This window comes from Capsicum annuum, chromosome 8 (assembly GCF_002878395.1).
Source record: "Capsicum annuum cultivar UCD-10X-F1 chromosome 8, UCD10Xv1.1, whole genome shotgun sequence".
Taxonomy (NCBI): Eukaryota; Viridiplantae; Streptophyta; class Magnoliopsida; order Solanales; family Solanaceae; genus Capsicum; species Capsicum annuum.
Genome location: NC_061118.1, coordinates 44,304,424 through 44,328,289, shown reverse-complemented (window position 1 = coordinate 44,328,289; position 23,866 = coordinate 44,304,424). Strand labels below are relative to the sequence as shown.

The 23,866-nt window shown below is 28.2% G+C and overlaps 1 protein-coding gene across 1 annotated transcript; it reads right to left on the bottom strand.

Moving 5' to 3' along the window:
* Nucleotides 1-22,168: 22,168 nt before the first annotated feature.
* LOC124886584 (ankyrin repeat-containing protein NPR4-like) lies at nt 22,169-22,684 on the bottom strand. The gene has a single exon (XM_047395412.1). It carries the CDS (start codon nt 22,682-22,684, stop codon nt 22,169-22,171), a length of 516 nt encoding a protein of 171 aa, XP_047251368.1.
* Nucleotides 22,685-23,866: the final 1,182 nt, after the last annotated feature.

The window sequence follows — 23,866 nt, the reverse complement described above, 5'->3', positions numbered from 1 at the left end:
TGCTATTTTATTTTTGCAACATGCTAAATTTCTTATTAATGTTTTTTCCATTTTTAATTCTTCTCTATATTTTTCACATAAGTTTCTATACCATTGTTGTAAATATTTTATTCTTGCTCCTAACGTATCTACTATTTTTGCTTCTTCCCAACTTTTTATTATTTTCGAACTAAATGGCTCGGGTAATTTATTAAAATATAATTTTCTTATTTCTTTACTTTCTTCTATACTATATGCTCCTTTGTAATAATATTCTTTAAATGCGCAAGTATATTCATCTATATAACACATATTACATATTGCTAGTTTTACCATTAAATTCCTATTTGTATCTTTTTCTTCATCTTGTTCTTCTTCTATTGTTGTCGTACTACCAAATTCATCTTTTATAGCTGTTTCATATTTTTTTAATAATTCTATAGGTGTTAGTTTAGTTGTTGTCGATGATGTTCCTTCTATAGGTTTATTAGTTCTTAATACTTTTTTGCTATTTTCAGTTAAATTTGAAAACCATAATTTTACTGATCCTATTAGCGTTTTTTCTATATATTCCGGTGCATCTGTTATATTTATATTATTATCTAATAATTATTTTGTCATATATCCTATCCATAATTGTATTGTTTTTTCTGTATCTATTACACAGTCTAGGTCTAAAAAGTTATAATTTTTATTAATTATTTGTTTTGGTATCCATTTGTCATATTCATTATATTTTTTAAACTTATTCTTATAATATATAGGTTTTCTTATTTCTGTTGTTTTAGGTATTATATTTTCATTTTTTTTTTATCAAGAGTATTTATTTCTGTGTGGGTATTTTCTAAATTTTCCTCATTAATTTCTTTTTGCTCTTCATTGATTTCTAAATTTTTTGTATTTGTTAATATTTCTGTATATGTTTCACTATCTTCGGACTCATAATTATCTGTCTCTTCAATATCTATATTATTTATTTCTAATTCTTCGTTTTTTATTTCTAATTTTTTCTTAAATTGATTTATCTCGTTCAGTAATTTTTGTTCTCTATCTTTTTCTTCTTTTTCTTTTTGTCTTTGTTCATACAACTCTTTTAATATTTGTAGTTCTTTTTCTAATTCAGCAATCCTACTATTTTTAGTTTCTTCTATTTTTCGTATTTCTTCCGTAGTTTGTTGTTTTATTTTTTCTATTTCCTTTTTCCTATCTATCTCTTCATTTTCTTTTTCTATTCTTACCATTGCTGTCAATTTATCTTCTAATTTTAATTCTTCTTTTTCTAACATTAGATACAAATGTTCACCTATTTTCTTATATCTTCGTCCTAGATTAGAAAATACTATTTTTATTTTTGATCCTTCGTAGTTTTCATATATTTTTTCATCTATTATAAATTCTTCTTTATTCATTTTATTGTGAATAGTTCATGTTGATATATATATATATTCTAAACTATCTATTTGTGATTCTAATTTTGATATTTCATCTTTTTGCGTATTTATTGAGTTTTTACTAACTCCTGCAAATATGTTCTAATGTAGTCTTTTTATTCTTATTTTTAATTCTTTACGTTTTTCAGAAATAATTTGTTTTAGTTCTTTGTATTGTTGCACTTTATTCATTTTAAATTATATTTATAATATCTTGGCGGATATCTAAATCTAATTTTATCATAATTAGGTGGTATGTGTTTCATTCTTCTAGATTTTAAATGTGTTATTAATTTTGATTCAATACTAGATATTAATGTAATTAAGTAGGCTAATTTTTGTGGGTTTTCTTTTGTTTTATTTAGACTTATATATTCTGAATAATTACTAATTAAAGATTCTTTAATTTTTCTAAAAGTTCTCTATTCTTAAATGGTCTTTGCATAATTAATTTAATAATTTATAGGTAAATTTTTTAACTCTAGATCTAATTCTAATTTTAATTCTAACTCTAACATATATTTCTCTTCCGTACTTTTTAAATTGCTGGGCTCTAAAGTGTAAAAACAAATTATTGAAAGTAGGTCTTACAACAAGAATCAAAATCAGTGCTTGCCCGACAAAATTGAAGTCCCCTTTGTTCAGAACCATCAAAGACGCTAAGTTTGAATAAAAAGGTTGAGAATCCTCAAAATAAGAGGAATTATAAGAGAAATAATTCGGATAGTGAACAGGTGTCGGACTCCGATTTTGAGGATGAGATTCTATTACTCAAACCCAAAAAATTCAAGTGTGGAGAAGAAGCACCTTCTCGAGTAACAAGAACTAGGGCTAAAGTAAAAAATGCAAAGAATGTGTCCAACAAGAATTCTCGAAAAGTTTGAAAAGTATGATTTTTATTTTGTATAAGTTTTTTTTAAAAAAAATTGTATGAAGTGTTTTATTAAAACTATTGTATTTTTGATATTATAATCCCAATTGCTGATTTTTTAAAAAAGGTCATATGATTTTCATATTATTTTTACAGATAATTTATACAATTTTTGTTTCATAATAATACTTATTCTTGTGTGTGTAAAAAATATTTGATTGTTGCTTTATTTAGTTCAAAATTTGTATAAATTATTTATACAAATTTTATGTTTTTTTTTTAATTTGAGTGTGTTTTCAAAAGATTTGAAGATTTCCTTGATAACATATATTTTCTTGATACATTATGTTATTACTTAAAATATATGTTTGTTGTACCAATCAATAGATCGTCTTACAACTATCAAAAGTTAAATATTATTGTATTTTTGCGTTCTTATTTTTGTATTTGTAAATGTATGTAGGAGCTAAAAACATACAGTCATTGGCGTTGTACATCAAGGTTGATTTTTTCGATGATCTTATGTTAAGATGGAAAAAGGAGCACTTTGAAAGGCTTGAAAATTCTCCCTTCGAACACTTTTTGAAGATGCAACAGCTTAAAGTCCAGCTCCAACTTCTTCAAAATTTATTGCAAGTTGAGACGGAGAATAATAGAGATAATTTCTTCATCTTTAGGTTGAATGGCACTTTATTGCATTTTGATAAGAGAAAATTTTGTGTTGTAACTGGTTTAAGGTTTGACAAAAAAGTGATTTTTATTCAGATTTTAAAGTTCTGAACAAGCTTATGTCTAAGTATTATCCTGGTATTGAAAAGGTGAAGAGAAGTGATTTCTATACTGATTTGCTGTGACTGAGAATTTTTTAAGAAAGATGATCTGTATGAAATTGGTATGGTTTATTTTATAATCAGGTTCTTGGTTCCTGATTTGCCAAGAAATTACATACCAAAATTATATTTTAATCTAGTTGAATCTGGTGATTACTTGAATTATGATTGGGGCAATGAGTTCTTTAGAATGTTGTATAAATCTAATAGTCATGATTTGAAGACCGATTCCTCATCATTTACCTTTGGTGGATTTCATTTGGCTCTTCAAATATGGTTTTATGAATGTTGTTTGAACATGAACAAAGTTGTTGCTATTCGAAGTGAATCAGTTATGAGTCCTTGAATTCTAAATTGGAGGTCATAGGAGGATCTCATTTTTAATAAGTATTTGAAGACAACAATGTTTAAGCATTATAGCAATGAGGTAATCTCAACAACATTTCTATATATTAACTTTAATTCTAAATCAATTTCTATTTCATTCTCATTTTGTACTTGTTATCTATTTAAACTAACTCATTTTTTGATACTAGTATCAATTCAAAGATATTGTCTTTACCGATAAGGAAATGGTAAAGTACAATCTTCTTGCAATAAATCAAGACAATTTCGTTCAACAAGAGCAAGACAACTTTGTTCATCCAGATGTTAATGGTGAAAAAAATTTGCCATCAAATGTGAAAGATGAACAAATATTCGATTTGAAGAACGAATTGGCAAATGTAAACTATAAATATTCTTATAACTTATTCAATTAATATTTTTAAATTTTTGATTATGAACTTACTAACTATGTATTCTATATATATGTCATGTATGTTCTAGGTTCGAGCTGACATGTTGAAATTTCAGAAAAAGGTGTATTTTTTTGTATTATATTTATTTGATTATGTATGTATAGGTCATACTCATGTTATTATTAAATGTATATGTTTATGTATGTACAGGTTCTTGATGAAATGTCTAATAATTAGAAAAAAGTCAGTAATAAAGTTTAATTAGTTTAATTGAATTAATGATTTTTACATGAAACTATTACATGCATTATTGTGTTATGAGTAGATTGATAAGCAGTTTGTGGAGGTAAAACAATATGTTGTTGAGTCTGTCAAGACTATTTTGAGTCAATTAAGGTTTGCAGGAATTAAGTCTGATTAATTAAATGAAGATCGGGTATGCACATGTAAAATTTTTGACAGTTTTATTTGGATTTATTTTTAAAAGTTAATTTTATTTTTTATGATTATTAGAAGAATGATTCACGATCTATGGATGATTTATTGCAAACACCAAATGAAAGCACGACATGTGAAGAAATTTCAAATGAACCTATCAACGTGAAGGATGAATTGTCTCGTGATTTGGCTTCTAAAAAGAATGGTAATGTTACATTAACTTGATATCAATTTGTTAATCCTTAATACATAGAGTTTTATTTTATAAATGTAACAAACTGATCTCTACATGACTTTTTTGAATGTATTTATATGTATAGTGTGTGGTGATATTGTTGGTGCAAAATCAAGTGACAATCTTTCTCCGTTGAAAAAATTATCATTTTTACTGAGTCTCAGCTGATCTCACTAGAACCTACATTTAGGATACTTGAAACACTAAAATTTGAATTCCAAATTTTATCACCGATTATCTTTGATAAGTCTCCAGTGATAATGCAGCAACATTAAGTTTCTAGCCATGAAAAATCCATTATTTACTTCAATAAAAAAACATCAATTTAAAGGCTATGTTGGATTTGAGGTTTCAGATATATTGGTTGACTAGTGTACAGATTGGTGTTATGCAAAGAAAGTGCGTGAAAGGTAATGATTTCTTCTTTTACCTTAATGTACTTATTCATACATTCAAGAGTTTAGTATATAACATCATATATAAATAATATGTTTTATTAAATAATCATAGGGATACAAAAAGCAATGCTGAAGATGTCCTCGTAAATTCTCAATTTGAGCTCGATGGATTGAAAATTAATAAGAAGGATTGATTTCTTACAATGATTCACACTGATCGTCCATGGAACGATGAGTTATGTTTCAAATCTAATTTAATACAAACTCCATCTAGTATATATTGTGTATGTGTATGGCTAACATTTGGACCAAAAATTTAGATTTGAAGTTAATTTCTTAAATATCAGAAAAAGAAATTGTGTAATTATCTTAATGTTATATGAGTGTCATTATAAAAGTGTATGTCTATTTGCGTATGACATGATATATGGAATAGAAATTAATTTTGAAGACATTTTTTGCATTTACTATCATAGTTTGTGTATGTCTGTTTGTGTATTTAGAAAAATTATGTATGAAGTTTTGAGTGAATAAAAGTATGCAAAGTTATAACATTTGTATAGATACTATTTGTTGGATATACTCAGCTAGCAGTGGTCCTTAGCTTAGTGTCTGCATCTTTGTGTTTTAAAAGAAGTTGAAAACTGTTTTAAGGCAGCATACTCTCTCATGCTAGTCTTTTAAACTCCTGCAAGTCCATATATTTTAAGGCATCGTACTCTCTCAGGTGTATTAAGGCATCTATGTGTTTTAAAAGAAGTTGAAACTGTTTAGAGGAACCAGTAAAATTAGATATTACACCTAATGTTATTCATGATTTAGGGTTGGTCTGTATTGTTTAAATTATGTTGACAGTTCACAAGTATAATTATATCAAATTATCACAATGGTTGGTTTAAATGTACTACTTGAACCTTTGACCATTTTCATGATGAGCCAAGTCAATGTGGTTAGAAAGAATCGTTAATTACTCCTTACTTTATAATGAAAGATGTCTTCCTCCTTGAAATACATCTTACCAGCATTTCTATTTTTTATGTGTATTGTGTATGTGTGTGTGTATGATTTTCATTATAGACCCATAAATATAGCATTTCAATTCAGTTCTATATGTGTATTGTGTCTGTGTGTCTGTTTTTATTTGTGTGTTTTTTGTATGTGTGTGAGTGCAGACCCATAAATGTATCCTATGAATGATACCTATATTCATTCACAAAACTTTGATTGTATGAGCATGCTTTTTTTAACTATTGTGTAATTATTTATATCAAGTATGTATTCTTTAAAATAAACTTCTACTCATCACTATTATATCCCCTTTTAAAATAGCATGTAGATGTTATTATGTACTATTTGCAAGAAAAAAAAAAGCAAAGTATAGTACGATGAAGCTGATAACATATACCACAACTGATTTTGGTTCATTAAGTGGGTTTGTGTAATTGAGCAACAGTAGTTGGGTACGAAGAAGGATATGAGATACATTTCTCCTAAACACTATGTTGGTCAGTATATTAGGGAGTTTAAGATGCTTGCGAATGTATCTTGGGATATTGTGGACAACATCATTATTCCAGTTAATGTTACTGAATCATTCCATTGAATAATGATTTTTTTCGCATTAGACACAGGTATCTATTTATGTATGATTCATTTATTGGAGATGTTGTGAACACCAAGAATGCTCATCGACATGTCCAATCATTTGCTACCATCATACCGTTATTTTTATTTGCCACTGACTTCTATGGTAAATGAGCTGATATTTGTTGGGATAGAGAGCCTGCATATATTGATAAGTCCATGACTGATCCACTTAAGTATGTTATTGTAAGGGATATTCCCCAACAGGCTCCACAGTCTAAGTACGTATATTTATATTATTTGGATTACAATGTTATTATTGTATATAGTAATGTATTAAACTTTTTTTATTATTATTTTTACAGTGATTACGATATGTATGTGTGTGCATTTGCAGAGTTTATCAGTCATGGGTTATTTGATATTTCAACCAACATATTTAATGCTACCAAGCATCGTATGAGATATGGTGCTTTACTTTGGGATTATGCTAGAAAAAACCAAAACGATGGTGCTATAAGCGAAAGTAAGGTGACTGGCAATGTTACAAGCAAATTAGATGGTCCGACGATATTGAGAGACATTGTTAGTCCAACTGTCACTAAAAAAATCAGAAATAGATAGGCATTTGATATTTAATGTTGCTTGGAGATAGTTAGTGTCGTCTTTTTTAACTTGTTGGTACGAACAAAGTTTAGTTTTGATTTTTAGATATGATGTTTTGGTACTTTACTTTTAACAGTAATTTTGTATTTGAACTCGTTGAATGAAATCGATATCATTTTGTTTTATTTCATTATACATGATTTTATCATACATCGATATCATTTTGCTTTGATACTTTTAACAGTTATTTCGTATTTGAACTCGTTGAATGAAAATGATATCATTTTTTTATATTTCATCATACAGGATTTTCGCTAATACACATATACATGACTTTTTGTTCTAAAAAATTTTTGATGATCATTACTGTTATCTGAATTACAATTGTTGGTATTCAACATTTTTTTTGTTTTTAAGCACTGTATTTATACAATTATATAATGTTATAGTTTTACAATGATTTGAATTTTTGATGCTCTTTACTGTTGTACTATTATAATAGTTGGTATAAAAAGATTTCTTCTCATGTTTAAGGACTACATTTGTACACTTATATAATGTTATGATACTTTAACACTTCTTTTATATTTCACCTCGTTCAACACATTTGATATCAATTCGTTTCATTTTTTTATTCACAACATATATGTGATTATAAAACACCAATATAAAGTTGAAAATGAGCACAAAAATATTAGACGTAAATATAAGTTGCATTGTTTATTTAAAATGTCCAAAAAACATAACAAAATCATACTTGAAAAATACTTTAAAAAAAATTATTAAATGGGAGGAGCATCTTTATGGCATGTTTTCCTGTTGTGTCATTCTCTATGGCAGTTACTACATGAAACCATGGCTCTTTTGCACTTATCTTTATTTGGTACTTTTCACCTCTCATAACATGGATGTCCAGGTGGTCTTTTAGAATCAGGCGGTAATATAATTTCATCCAAGATTTCTTGAGGTATATACCATGTACTCTCACAAGGAAGAGGCTCAACTGGTATTGCATAAGCATCCTTAAAATTTTTATTGTTGTAGTATGCAGAGCAATAATCTTCTTCACGTTGGTTACGATATGTAATAACCGACATTGCATGTGAGCAAGGTGTCTCATCTAATTGAAATCGACCACAGCTACATTTTTTACTTCGCAGGCATACAACAAACCTTTTAACTCCAGCGGTAACGGTATGCAAAAATTTGTTTGAAGATCTTACCTACAATGAATATTATTGGTTAGTACATATTTGTAGTTCAAAACATTATCAGTAAAATAAAATAAACAAATCAAAGAACAACAAAGTCTTTTAAGGAATTTATTCAAGATTGTAATATAATTAAATTAAAAACATACCGTCATATTATGTGATTCTTGCTTGCTATCATTGTATCTTTTTGTTAGCACTGTCAATGTATTTTTTCCTTCCTCGTTATGTTTTGCATTCCACGATTCAACAGTAACCTCATGACATTCAATACAGAAATAATAGGTAACCTTCTGGCTTTCCTGTTTGTATTGTTTATGGATTCAGCAATATTTGATATTAGAGTCTAAGTATGCTTTACCTTAGAATGAACCCTTGCCTATTTATAATAGCCAATTTTATATAAATATACCCTCACTCTTCTGTCAATTTGGTCGAATCTCCCCATTAACTCTTTAAATTTTTGAAGTGTATATGCCTTTGCCATTGCAAAAAATAACTTATATAGTTCAGCAACTTTCTTACGAAAATTCGTCTTAATATCCTCCCATAGATGTCAAATACAAGCATGGTGCAACAGATTTGGATAGACTATTGATGATGCTTTCCATATGCTGCCATTGCTGTCTGACATGACACACATGTCATTTCTTTCTCCAAAAGCTTCTCTAAATTTCTCAAAAAATCATGTCCAAAATGCTATATTTTCAAAATCAACCAATGCATAAGCAAGGGGTAATATATGACCTGCATACACAATTATTACCAACATCTGTATTAGTTGAATTTATTTCAAATTGTAAAACCATTCATAACATTATTAACATACCAATTTCATAATATAAAAAAAAATAACACACTATTTCTAAAAAATTAAATTATACATGAAAATTAATAAGTAAAATAGTACTTTGTTACCTCCTGGATCCAATGTGCTTGCAATTAGAATTGTCCCACCATAAAGTGACTTTTATCCTGGCACCATCAACAACAACTATAGTTCTGCAATACTCTCATCCATATATTGAAGCATCCAACACAACAAAAGCATACAAGAAACGATTTTCTTCTATTTTTCCCCACCTAATAACTGATTTAGGATACTGTTTTCCCAAAATGTAAAAATAACCTGAAAGTTTTTTATATGATTTGGTTGAATCACCACGCAATATCTTAACTGCTAGTTCCTTTACACGCCACGCTTGGGTATAGTTTAAGGACACACCATATTGTCTTAACATATCGGCGGCAACATCATTTGGCGTGTATATTCTATTAGTGTTTATCAAATTAGGCAACACTAAACCAGCAATAAATTTTGTCATTCCTTGGCGTCTTGCATAAATTTGATCTCGTGTCGAACATGTATGTATTTCACTGTACTTCTTTATTTTGAAAACCTTTGTATTATTTATACTTGAAGTTCTTAGAAATCATGTACATTCTTCCACATGACAAAATAGGTAGTATCTATTTAAGATGTTTAAAATCAAAGAAAGAAATTTAAAACATACAAACAAAATACCAAAGAAATATACTCTTTTCAAAAATTAAGTTGTAAGCTGAAATAGTTCGTACCCCTTTGCATTAGACCTCTCAGTTCTACATGTAAACTGATGTAAGAAAACATGTAAATCCATAACTTGTGAAAGCGTTTCTTTATTGATGTAACTCTGGTTTACTTCAATTACCAGATTGGTAACTTCTTTGAATATTTCAACTCTATCTTCATTCATAATTTCATCATCTGGAGTTAATTCAATCAACCGAACTGAATTTCTAGAGTATAAATTCTGCCGATCTAGATTTGATTCGGTATTCATGTTCTTACCAACACAAATATCAGATTGTTCAGAATTTTTGTTAACAACCATTGACATATCAGTTGTATACAATGGATAACTAGCAAAAAAATCTGCATTACTCTTTTTTTATCTGGATACACCATTACTCCAGTGTCATTATGTATGAGAATCAATGGACATCTATCATTTATCAAAAACTTAATCTCAATTTTTGTAGAATTAGTATCAATCTTCAATTGTTTTGTTATTGTAGCAACCAATCCTTTATACTTTGTATCTACGGCATACATTATCCCATCTACAGCATAGTCTCTAAGTCTACCTATAAGCACAATACAAATTCCATTATTAATAATCAATTGACATATTTTCAACAACACTTTCATAATTTCAACATTCCAAATAAATACATAATCTTTCTTATGTTTTTGGATATAATTTCAGTAATTTCTATGTTTTAAAATTCATAATTTACAACAAAATGCTTTCATACATTCAACATATTCAACAAAAACACCAAATGCTTCATATGATATTATAACAATTTTGAAAGCACAATCTTATTTCTAAAACATGAACAACATAACCAATCATAACAAAATGATTTAGATAAAACTTTAAGAACAACATCATACCATCAACATTGAAAAAGAATTCACAAACCACTATCTGTAATTGGATAAAAGGTTTACAATTACTCTTTTACAAAGTTCATAGATTACAACAACATACTATCATACATTCAATATGTATATACAAAAAAATCACCAACCAATTACAATAATTAACCGACGCCAATCAGATTGTTAACATTTAGTGAATAAATAAAAATAACATTCAAAGCATCAACCAACTACACCATACGACATCACAATCAGATTGAAATTGCAATCTTATTTCTACAAAATGAGCAACACAACTGATCATAATAAACTATTGAATTGCATAACCATAACAATTAACATACCGTTAACATCCCACCTTCCTCCATACATAACAAGAAGCGAATGTACCCTTTCACCGTCCATTAATTTGATCACTTTCAAATATAAAACTGAAGTTGTTTAACAAGAATAAATGAAAAATTAAAAGAAACTGAAATTTTGAATTTTGAGAAGAGAATCCTTTGAATTATACGTTTAGGATCTTTATTAATTATATGAAAATCGTTTAATAAGATATTTAAGGTGATGAAGATATCTGACAATAACTGACATCCTTTTTTGGGGGTAGAAGGATCTTTTTTTCCATATATATAATTGATATTTTTTATTTATTAAAAGGAAAAAAAATTCTTTTTTTTTATTTTTTTTTATAAGATTTGCTATAAATTGATAAAAAGAAAGTTTTGCTATAAGTTGTGATTTCCTATCTAAGGAATGCTATATACGTTTTTTCCCATACTTTTACTGTTTCAATTCATGTGGTATTGATAAAATTTCAGGACTTAATAATTTTTTTGTATGCAATTTTCAAAATATTTTAAGTAATCTATTAGTGCAGTTTATGATACTTATTAGTACATAATTGAGAAACATGTATACCATATGAATATAAATATGAGTAAATACATAAAGTAGCCACTAAAGTTGTCTCAAATTTGCAAGTAGATACTTAAAGTTTGCAGGCATCCTATTACCTCATTGAACAATTTAAAAATGAAAAAAATATCTCATTTTTCAGCCAATGTCAGATGTAAGAAAAAAAGTGCAACCACGTACCAATTACCATTTGCCACGTGTCAATTCATTTAATTTTATTTTTAAAATTTTTTCTTACTTTATTTGTTTTCCTTTTCCTTTTTTTTTTCTCTTTCTCTCTTCTTGATTCTTCTCCTCCATGAACTTCCATTACTCTCTACATTTCACCATTGATAAATATTCATCTTTGACCACCTCCTTCTTAACCCCTCTCATTTTATTTTGTTTTGTCTCTTTTAAATAGCTTTACTCTTTTTATTATTAATTATTTTATTGTATTTTGATAGAAAGCTAAAATAAGGTTGATTGAGAGATATGATTGAACTTAAATTTTTTTCTTTGTATCGATATTGCTCTAATCATTTCTCTCATCACAATTACTACTAAATCACTATTGACTTATCATCAAATTAAAATTTAAAAATCAAATATAATTATGTTGAATAAAATTTTTATTAAAATTAAATGTTATACTTTTCTTAATAAAAAAATCACAGTTTCATAAAAAAATCAAAAGAAAAACAATAGAGGTAAGTAATGGATCGAGTATAAACTTAAGGTGAAAGAACTTGAAAAACGAGGAGAAAGAAAGAAAGGAAAAAGAGAGGCAAAATGATATTGAATAAATGAAAGAGAATGGTGAAGAGTTGGACGAAGAAGACAAGAGAAAAAAATAATAGGAAAAAACTAAAATTAATAAAATAATTAATAAACATTTTTAATCAAATAAATGCTGATTTTTTAAAAAAAAAACTGCATTTTTACTTGTTTCATGCTCTATTGGAGAGTGAAGTACACTCTCCACATCATGCCGGATCAAAAGGGGGTATTCATAATGGTCTTTATTAGTTTGTGGGATAATAGGACTCCCGCAAATTTAAAGTATTTTTAAAAAAAATTGGCACAATCTTAATGGTGTCTTTTTGTCCTTTTGATATAAATATCAATAACTTGCTATATGAGTACCAAACACTGAATAAGAAATAAAAAATACCTTCTTATACATTATTTTTATATATTAAAAAAAAAAGGTTTTGACATGTTAGTTTATAGGTATTAAAACAAAATTTTAGGGTATTAAGGGCTATCAATATTTTGCTAGGTAAGATTATAAATCTAAAGGTAATTTCAAGGTTAGCAAATCCTTATGTTATTTGTCTTTTGCTACTAATAATATAATTATTGTTAGATTTGAGGAAAAATAATTAGTTTGGAACCATTTATGTTTTAAATTTATTCCTCAAAAACAATATTATCAAAAGAGATGATAATATGTTGGGTTCAAGTCCCATCGATTTATGCCCAAGACACCTTAATATGGATAAGATGTAGAGTTTGAATCTCAATACACCATATTGATAATATTATGATAGCTAAGGCAAAATAATGGGTATTTGATGAAACATGTCCCATTAAATATGCTCCATTCCTTGAATTGAATGTGGTAGCAATAAATCATATGTATTCCTCAATTTGCTTTTGTACGTAGTAGCTATCATAATTTGATACGCTTAAGGCATGATTATATTTTATTTCTTGGAATGAGAATTTCAATTATTATAAATACAGATCTAGACCCTGGAGATAAATGTGACTATATATAAATTCGAAAGTGCTCACAATCCACCTCCGAAAGAGAGAAAATAACTGAGAAGGGTTATTTTGAAATCTACTTCTAAAGTAGTAAATTTGAAATCTATTCATGTGATAGTAAATTTGAAATTTACTAAAGCAAAAAAAAGACACTTGTCATGATAAACTTGGAGTTTACTAGTATAAAAGTTCACATGAACGATTTCACATGAACGATTACGACATCCCAAAGATGTGCATATTAAGTATTAAACATAAATTGAAGAATTCAAAATTTCTTCATGAACTTTAATGTTGTTTGTTCTCATGATACATTGGTTGGACCAACTAATTTTGGGATTGAATTCATTAAAATCTGAAAAGTATAAAAGGTGAATAAGGGCATATTCACCTATCATGTGATCTATTAAGATGCATTAATAACATGATCACTATGTATATTTATTGCCAACTTGCAGTTTGACATTCATAAAATTGCTTACTCAACAAAATTGAGTCAAGAGCATAATTTTGAGATTGTGTAATCAAGATAATTTATCTTGATGTTGATGGTTTAGCATTGAATGTCTTCGATAAATAGCAAAACCATTGCTAATGAGAACAAAACTTCATGTGTTGGTTTGAAATATGATATGTTGCATACAATAGCACTTGTATGCATTAGACCAATAAATTATGATTAATTCCCCCTCAAAGTTTGTTCTGAGTTAGGAACCCCACGTTGTCCATCCAATAGTTTTGTTGTGTGGTATACAATTAATGAATATATCATAATGCACAAAGGTGGATTCCTCAAAGAAGATGAAGGATGTATGTTAGTTTTTCTAACATAAGGGGGAGATTATAAGCAGCTAAGAAATATGTTAGGATTTATCATCAGATCATCTTCAAAAGATAATTCAAGTCAAATGCCGAAAGCATCTCATATTTAAGCTGCAAGTGCTCCTATTTTGTGTCTCTAAAGGACAAAATCTGCGCATGCATAAAGCGTGGTAGACCTCTAGGTTCCAAATGAAATCATTCTTGAAAAGGATAAGGAGCAAATAATCATAATAAAAAGGCAATGTGCTCTTGCAGAGATTATGACATAACACTTCATGAAACCCTATGATAAGTTCAGGTACCTGAAAATCATAAAGTGATGAGATCTCAAAATGTTATGTCATATTGTCAATCAATACAAATGATATATCATTGATAATATCTTTGATTCAATATTAGCGCAATATTGTGAAAGATTACGAGGAACTGATTTCTACGTTAATTTAAGCATGCTGACGTAGAAACATTTATCAAGTGACATGAAAGGATACATCTTAGTAAGCGTAAAACTTATTTGATTTACAGTCCAGATGTTACACATGAAATATTGAATATTGTCACTTGATAAAATTTCTATGAAGACTTCTTTAAGGATTCAAATATAAAAGTTTTTGGGAAACTTATTGATAATCCTTATATTGTATAAGCTTATAGCTTGAAAATTATTGAAACTCTTGGAGAGTTTTCAAAGCAATAGATTATTTGCTGAAATAAGAAATATACCGAATTAGATTGGTTATGAAGTATCATATCTTAGTGCAAGTGGTACACTCATGTATCTTGCAAATACTACAAGGCCCGATATAGCCTTTTCAGTCAATTTGTTAGCAACGTATATTTCTGCTCCAACTAGGAGACATCAGAATGGGATAAAACACATGAACTTGTTTTATTCTAAAGATTGCAGTTCCAATCTTATTGTTCATACTGATGTTGGGTACTTATCTGGCTCACACAAAGATCGGTCTCAAACAGGCTATGTGTTCATATATGGTGGTACTGCCATATCTTGGAGATATACAAAGCAGTCTATCGTAGCCACTTCATTGAATTATGTTGAGATAATAGCTATTCATGAAGCAAGTTGAGAATCTGTATGGTTGAGGTCCATGATATATCTCATTTGAGAAAAATATGGTGTGAAATATGACAATCTACCCACAATTTTATACAGAGATGATGAAACATACATAGCACATCTTAAGGGAGAATTCATAAAAGGAGATAGAACGAAGCACATTTTGGCAAAGTGATAGAACGCAGCACATTTTGGCAAAGCTTTTCTACATACATGAACTACAAAAGAATGGTGATATCAACGTGCAATTGATTCATTCAAGTGACAGTGTGGCAGATTTATTCACCAAATCTTCTCCAATTGCAACTTTCAAGAAGATGCTGGACAAGATTGGGATGCAAAGGTTCAAGGATATTCTCATTAAGGGGAGTTGATACGCGTTGTACTCTTTTTCCCTTATGAGGTTTTGTCCCACTGGATTTTCCTTGTAAGGTTTTAATGAGGCAACCTATATGCGTATTGTTAGAGACGTGTACTCTTTTTTCTTCACTAGATTTTTTTACCCACTGGGTTTTTTCTAGTAAGGTTTTAGTGAGGCAAATCATCTATCAATTAGACATTCAAGGGGGAGTGTTATAAATATATTACCATATATAGTGAATGTCTATTTATGGAAAAGTCAGAAACCCCAAGTTTAGTTTTTTCCTATAAATAAAAGGGATTTCCTTCATTGTAATGGACTCATCAAGAACTTCTCAAGAGAAATAAGAATTACTCTATCTATTCTCTCTACTCTTCTTCTTTATTCTTTATTGTTTCATAACAATTTTGGAAATTTGTGTTTTGTGTTTTAATAGTTGGATCTTATCAATAACTATAAAAAAAGTTCATCCATTTTGATTAATTACAAATTATACCCTCCATTGAAATATCTTAACTGTGCTGGCCCATTTAACTTTTCCATTTTCCACATATACAATAACGTAATAAGTAGGTCCCTCAGTCTTAAAAATGTCATATTCTACTCTAATTTCTTCCATACCTTCCCATTGAATATGATCATGTCAAAACCTTTATTTTGCAAGATTACTTTGTTTTGAAAATTTGCATTTTATGCTTATTAATAACTATAGAAAAAAGAAGGTTTTGACATGTTAGTTTATAGGTATTAAAACAAAATTTTAAGGTATTAAGGTCTATCAAATATTTTGCAAGATTACTTTGTTTTGAAAATTTGTGTTTTATGTTTTAATGTTTTGCTCTCATCAATAATTATAGAAAAAGTTCATCCATTTTTTTTTTCATGTAATATGTTTAGGGAGTGGGGATTGTTGTAATATTGGAAACATAAGTTGAGTATTTGTATAATTTTTAGTTTATTAATTACAAATTATTTCCTCTATTGAAATATCTTGATTGTGCTGGGCCCATTTAACTTTTCCATTTTCCACATATACAATAGCATAAGAAGTAGGTCCCTCAGTCTTAAAAATGTCATATTCTACTTTAATTTCTTCCATACATTCCCATTTGAATATGATCATGTCAAAACCTTTATTTTGCAAGATTACTTTGTTTTGAAAAATTGTGTTTTGTGTTTTAATGTTTGGATCTTATTAATAACTATAGAAAAAGTCCATCCACGTTTGATTAATTACAAACTATAACCTCCATTGAAATATCTTGACTGTGCTGGGCCCATTTAACTTTTTTCATTTTTCACATATACAATAACATAAGAAGTAGGTCCCTTCATCTTAAAAATGTCATATTCTACTCTAATTTCTTCCATACCTTCCCATTTGAATATGATCAAATTTAAACATTTTTACCCAATGATATAATTTTCATTTGAATATGAAAAGATAAATATTTACTATCTCATTGTCCCAGGCTCGAAGCGAAATCAATTAAATATTTAAAAATTAATAATATTTAATAAAAAATAAAATAGACATAAAAAGATAAATTAATTCTTAATATTTTAAATTAACTTGACGTCTTATGACATATGTCATGTATGCTTCAGCTGCTTCAACTGTAATTTTACTAAATATCGATCCTAATTAATTATTATGTCATTTAAGTATTAAAAATTAATAATATTTAATAAAAAAGGCTTAATAGATATAAAATAATAAATTAGCTCTTGGTGTTTTAAATAAACTTGACGTCTTATATGAAGCCCACTTAATTTTTTTCACAAGTATTTTTATAGTAATTTGGTTATATCACCTCTAATTAGTTGTTATAAGTTATTCAAGACACGCCTGCTGCTTCAATCGTGATTTTACTATATCACTTCTAATTAATTATTTTGACCTTCTAAGCATTGTGTGACTTAAATTGGAATAGAAGAAAAAGTATTGTAAATCACAATAATTAAAAACTTAAATTATTTTAAAAATATAATTGACTTTCAGTGCCACAAAAATTTAGACAAGGAGAGTAATATATATTGTTTGAAAATTACATAAAAAGTATTATAAATTACAATAGTTAATAACTTAAAATATCTAAAAAAAAAAAATAACTTGTTACATATTTCAAAAAAAAAAACGTAAAAAATAGAAATAAAAAATAATTAACAATTAGAAAAATTTAAAAGTTAATTTGCCTGCTTTGGCACAACTTCATTGGTCCTTTCCCTTTCCTTCATTTTTTACCTCCATTTTTATTTGTTTGTTTTATTTTTTTAATCTTTTATATTTTCCAAAAAAATGTAAAAATTTCTATAAATCATAATAATTAACAAATTCAAAAATTTAAAAGATATAAAATATTTGGTTGACTCTCGAAATTATATCAATGTCACATAAATTAAAATAGAAGAAAAAGTATTATAAATCACAATAATTAAGAACTTAAATTATTTTTAAAATATAATTGATTACCAATGCGAAAAAAGTTTGGGCAAGAAGAATAACGTATATTATTTGAGAATTACATAAAAAGTATTATAAATTACAACAATCAACAAATTAAAATATTCAAAAAATAATTTGTTATATATTTCAAAAAGTACATAAAAGCACTATAAATTACAATAATTAACGACTTTAAAATTTAAAAGATAGACAATATTTGGTTGACTTTGAAATTATATTGGTGCCACTTAAATTTAAATAGAAGAAAAATATTATAAATCACAATAATTAAAAGTTTAAATTATTTTAAAAATATAACTGACTATCAATGCCATAAAAGTTTGGACAAGGAGAGGAACATAAATTATTTAAAAATTACATAAAAATATTATAAATTAAAATAGTTAACAACTTAAAATATCTCTCCAGTTATCATACATTCTTACAATTTAGCGTCTGATTGATATCAAATTTAAAATATTTAATTTTTAATTTTAAAATAGTTTAAATATAATCAACCCGGCTCCTAGTATGAATATAAACAGAAAAAAGTTGGGAAAAAATGAATATTGCATTCCTTAGATAGGAGATTACAACTTATAGCAAAACTTTCATTTTTCAAGTTATAGCAAATCTTATAAATAAATAATAAAATAAAAATATTTTTTCCCTTTTAATAAATAAAAAAATACCAATTATATATATGAAAAACAAGATTCTTCTACCCCAAAACAAGGGATGTCAGTTATTGTCAGATATCTTCATCACTTTAAATATCTCATTAAACAATTTTCATATAATTAATAAAGATCTTAAATGTATAATTCAAAGGATTCTGTTCTCAAATTATGAAATTTCAGTTTCTATTAGTTTTTCGTTTGTTCTTGTTAAACAACTTTAGTTATATGTTTGGAATTTATCAAATTAATAAACGGTGAAAGGGTACATTCACTTCTTGTTATGTATGGAGGAAGATGTGATGTTAAAAATATATTAATTGTTAAGGTTATTTTATCCAATTAGTTTATTATGATTAGTTATGTTTCTCGTTTTGCAGAAATAAAATTACGGTTTCAATCTGATTGTGATGTCGTATGGTGTAGTTGGTTGATGCGTTCAATGTTATTTTTATTCATGGGATGTTACAACTATGATTGTGGTTGGTTAATTGTTGAAATTGGTTGGTATTTTTTTTTATATACATGTTGAATGTGTGATAGTATTTTATTGTAAAGTATGAATTTTGTAAAGGAGTAATTGTGAATCTTTTATCCAGTTACAGAAATTGGTTTGTGTATTTTTCTTAAAATGTTGATAGTATGATGTTGTTTTTGAAGTTTTATCCAATTAGTCTTTTTATGATTGATTATGTTGCTTGGGTTTCAGAAATAAGATTGTGTTTTCAATATTGTTGTGATATCGTATGCTGCATTTGGTTGATGCTTTCAATCTTATTTTTATCCATGGGATGTTAACAATTATCTTGTGGTAGTTTATTGTGATAGTTTAAATGTAAAAATTATTTGGTGTTTTTGTTGAGTATGTTGAATGTATGAAAGCATTTTGTTGTAAAGTATGAATTTTGAAACATAGAAATTACTAAAATTGTATCCAGTAACATAAGGAAGTTTGTGTATTTATTTGGAATGTTGACATTATGAAAGTATTGTTGAAAATATGTCAATGGATTATTGATAATGAAATTTGCATTGTGCTTATAGGTAGACCTAGAGACTTTGTTATAGATGGGATAATGTATGCCACAGATACAAAGTATAAAGGATTGATTATTGCAATAACAAAACAATTGAAGATTGATATCAATTCTACCAAAATTGAGATTAAGTTTTTAATAAATAATAGATGTCCACTGATGCTCATACATAATGACACTGGAGTAATGGTTTATCTAGATCAAAAAAGAAGTAATACGAATTTTTTTGCTAGTTATCCATTGTATGTGACAACAACTGATATGTCAATGGATGTTAACGAAAATTCTAAACAGTCAGATATTTGTGTTGGTAACAACATGAATACCGAATTAAATCTAGATCGGCAGAAGTTATACTCTAGAAATTCAGTTTGGTTGCTTGGATTAACTCCAGATAATGAAATCATGGATGAAGATAGAGTTGATATAATCGAAGAAGTTACCAATTCAGTAATTGAAGTAAACCAGAGTTACATTGATAAAGAAACGCTTTCACAAGTTATGAATTTGCACGCTGTCTTGCATCACTTTACATTTAGAACTGAGAGGTCTAATGCAAAGAGGTACGAACTATTCCAGCTTATAACTTAACTTCTGAAAAGAGTATATTTCTTTGGTATTTTTTTTGCATGTTCTATAACTCTTTATTTGATTTTAAACATCTTAAACAACTACTACCTAGTTTGTCATGTGTAAGAATGTATATGGTTTCTTAGAGCTTCAAGTACAAATAATACAAAGATTTTTAAAATAAGGAAGTATTGTGAAATGCATACATGTTCGGCATGAGATCAAGTTTATGCAAGACGGCAAGGAATGACAAAGGTTATTGCTGGCTTGGTGTTGCCTAATTTGATAAACACTAATAGAATATACACGCTAAATGATGTTGCCGCCGATATGTTAAGACAATATGGTATGTTCTTAAAATATACTCAAGCGTGGCGTACAAAGAAACTAGCAGTTAAGATGTTGCGTGTGATCCAACCGAATCATATAAAAAACTTTCAGGTTACTTGTACATTTTGAGAAAACATTATCCTTTGTACATTTTGGGAAAACAGTATCCTGAATCAGTTATTAGTTGGGAAAAAATAGAAGAAAATCATTTCTTGTATGCTTTTGTTGCGTTGGATGCTTTAATACGCGGATGGAAGTATTGCAGACCTATAGTTGTTGATGGTGCTGGGCTAAAATCGCTTTATGGTGGGACAATTCTAATTGCAAGCACATTGAATCCCGGAGGTAACAAAGTATTATTTTACTTATTAATTTTCAGGTATAATTCATTTTCTTGGAAGTAGCGTGTTTATTTTGTTATAGTATGAAACGGTATGTTAAGAATATTATGAATGGTTTTACAATTTGAAATAAATTCAACTAATACACATGTTGCTAATGATTGTGTATGCAGGTCATATATTACCCCTTGCTTATGCATTGGCTGATTCTGAGAATATAGCATCTTGAACATAATTTTTTGTGAAATTTAGAGAAGCTTTTGGAGAAAGAAATAACATGTGTATCGTGTCAGACAGAAATGACAACATATGGAAAGCAACATCAACAGTCTATTTGAATCTGTTACACTATGCTTGTATTTGGCATCTATGGAGGAATATTAAGAAGAATTTTCGTAAGAAAGTTGATGAACTACATAAGCTGTTTTTACAATGACAAAGGCATATACACTTCAAAAATTTGAAGAGTTAAAAGGGGAGAGCTGAACAAGTTGACAGAAAAGTGAGGGTATATTTGTATGAAATTGGCTTTGCTGTAAGTTCATGTCTGTTCATCAAAGATTGCATCTTTTCCTGAACAATCATCTCATTTCATGAATCAGTGTGTCACTTCATTGAAGGATTACATCCTTCTGAAGCATCATTTCGAACCATTGCAACCTTCTGTAGCCTCAGTTTAGAACAATGTATCATTTCTGAAGAACTAGTTCTTCACTTGAAACAGTGCAACTGTTACTGCATGTATATATAAATGGAGGTCCGAAACTGCAGAAAAAATTTTACTGCATTTTTCCTTGGCATTCTTCGGAATTCAAATAAAGTTTGTCCTAAAAGATAGATCTCATCGATCATTTGCCAAATCTAAATCCAAAGCCGAGCGAGCAACGACGACGGCGCGAGGCATCTATTATTTCTTGCCTCACTTGCCATGTGGAGTAAGTGTTCTTGATTATAAATACTTTCAAGTTTTCTTCTTCCACTAATGTGGGAGAAAGAGTAAACTTTCTAATTTAGGAGTACACTTTCCATTTTATTGTCTCCTTCTCCTCCGCCATTTTATTCTCCATTTTTCCATTCACACTTCTTTCATATACTAGGAACCCAACACCATTTAATATCCATTAGCAACTTGAGAACCTCCAGCTGATTATGCTTCACACACAAATGCAAAATAGTTTCTCCATTTGTCGTTGTTCCAAGAGCTGCACGAGGCATGACATGCATCAGTTCTTTGACGGCTTCAACTTGACCTTTGATGGCTGCAAAATGTAGAGGATTTCTACCATCGCGATCACAAGCAAGGCTCATTTCAGAATTCACCACTAACAACATTTCGATGATCTGTAGGTTCCCTTTGGCCGAAGCTATGTGAAGAGCAGATGACTTTCTCGAATCCAATTCAACAGCAAGCTGAGGATTTTGAGCCAGAATTAACCTCACAAACTCGATATGCCCACGCAGTGCTGCTATGTGCAAAGGAGTTTCATTGAAGCAAGTTAGAGTAAGTCTATCAAGAAGCAAAGTATCTTGTTGAAGTAATTCTTGTAAAACTCTAACATCTCCTACAACTGTAGCTTCATAGAGTCTCTTCTCAGTATCCATCTTCCTCTATAGATTTTCTTTTACAAATAGAATTGGTTATTTTATAGTTGCTGATATTTTTTGTGCTTATTGGATTGAGTCATCGTTGGAAAAGTCTTCCACCAAATTTTAGATTTATTTAAATGATACTATTCAAGATGCTTTGAACTAATCCTATATTTTAAGGGAAAAAGGTCAAATATGCTCCTAAATTTTGTGAAAATATTCAGACATATCCTCTGTTAAAAGTTTAACTCACCAATGCCCTTGTCATCCAAGTTGTGGGTCATATATATCCCGTTGCCAAGTTTTTGGGTCATATATATCCCTATTTTTAAGTTTTGAGTTATATATATTACTGTTGTCGTTAATTGCTTTGCTAAAAATTTTCAACCCCAAGGATCATCAAGTAAAAAATAAAAAAAAAGTCCAGAACACACCATAAAAACTCATGGTATCAAGTTAGTTATCCACACCCCCTACTAATGGTATCAAAGCCCATTTATTTAAAAAATACACCAGTAGCATATCTGTTTGAAGTTAGATTGGATTGGATTAATTATGAGAAGACCATTTAAAAATAGAGAAACTTTTAGAAAAAATACAGAATCTTTAATTAGTAATTATTTAGAATATATAAGTCTAAATAAAACAAAAGAAAACCCACAAAGATTAGCCTACCTAATTACCTTAATATCTAGTATTGAAGCAAAATTAATAATCCATTTAAAATCTAAGAATGAGATACATACCACCTAATTATGATAAAATCAGATTTAGATATCCACCAAAATATTATAAATATAGTTTAAATGAATAAAGTACAAAAATACAAAGAACTAAAACAAATTATTTCTGAAAAACGTAAAGAATTAAAAATAAGAATAGAAAGACTACATTATAATATATTTGTCGGAGTTAGTGAAAACTCAATAAATACACAAAAAGATGAAATATCAAAATTAGAATCACAAATAGATAGTTTAGAATATATATATCAACATGAATTATTTACAATAAAATGAACAAAGAAGAATTTATAATAGATGAAAAAATATATGAAAATCACGAAGGATTAAAAATAAAAATAGTATTTTCTAATCTAGGAAGAAGATACAAGAAAATAGGTGAACATTTATATCTAATGTTAGAAAAAGAAGAATTAAAATTAGAAGATAAATTGACAGCTATGGTAAGAATAGA

Coding starts and splice junctions, on each gene's coding strand:
- LOC124886584 (XM_047395412.1), bottom strand. CDS start 22,684: ATGGATACTGAGAAGAGACTCTATGAAGCTACAGTTGTAGGAGATGTT.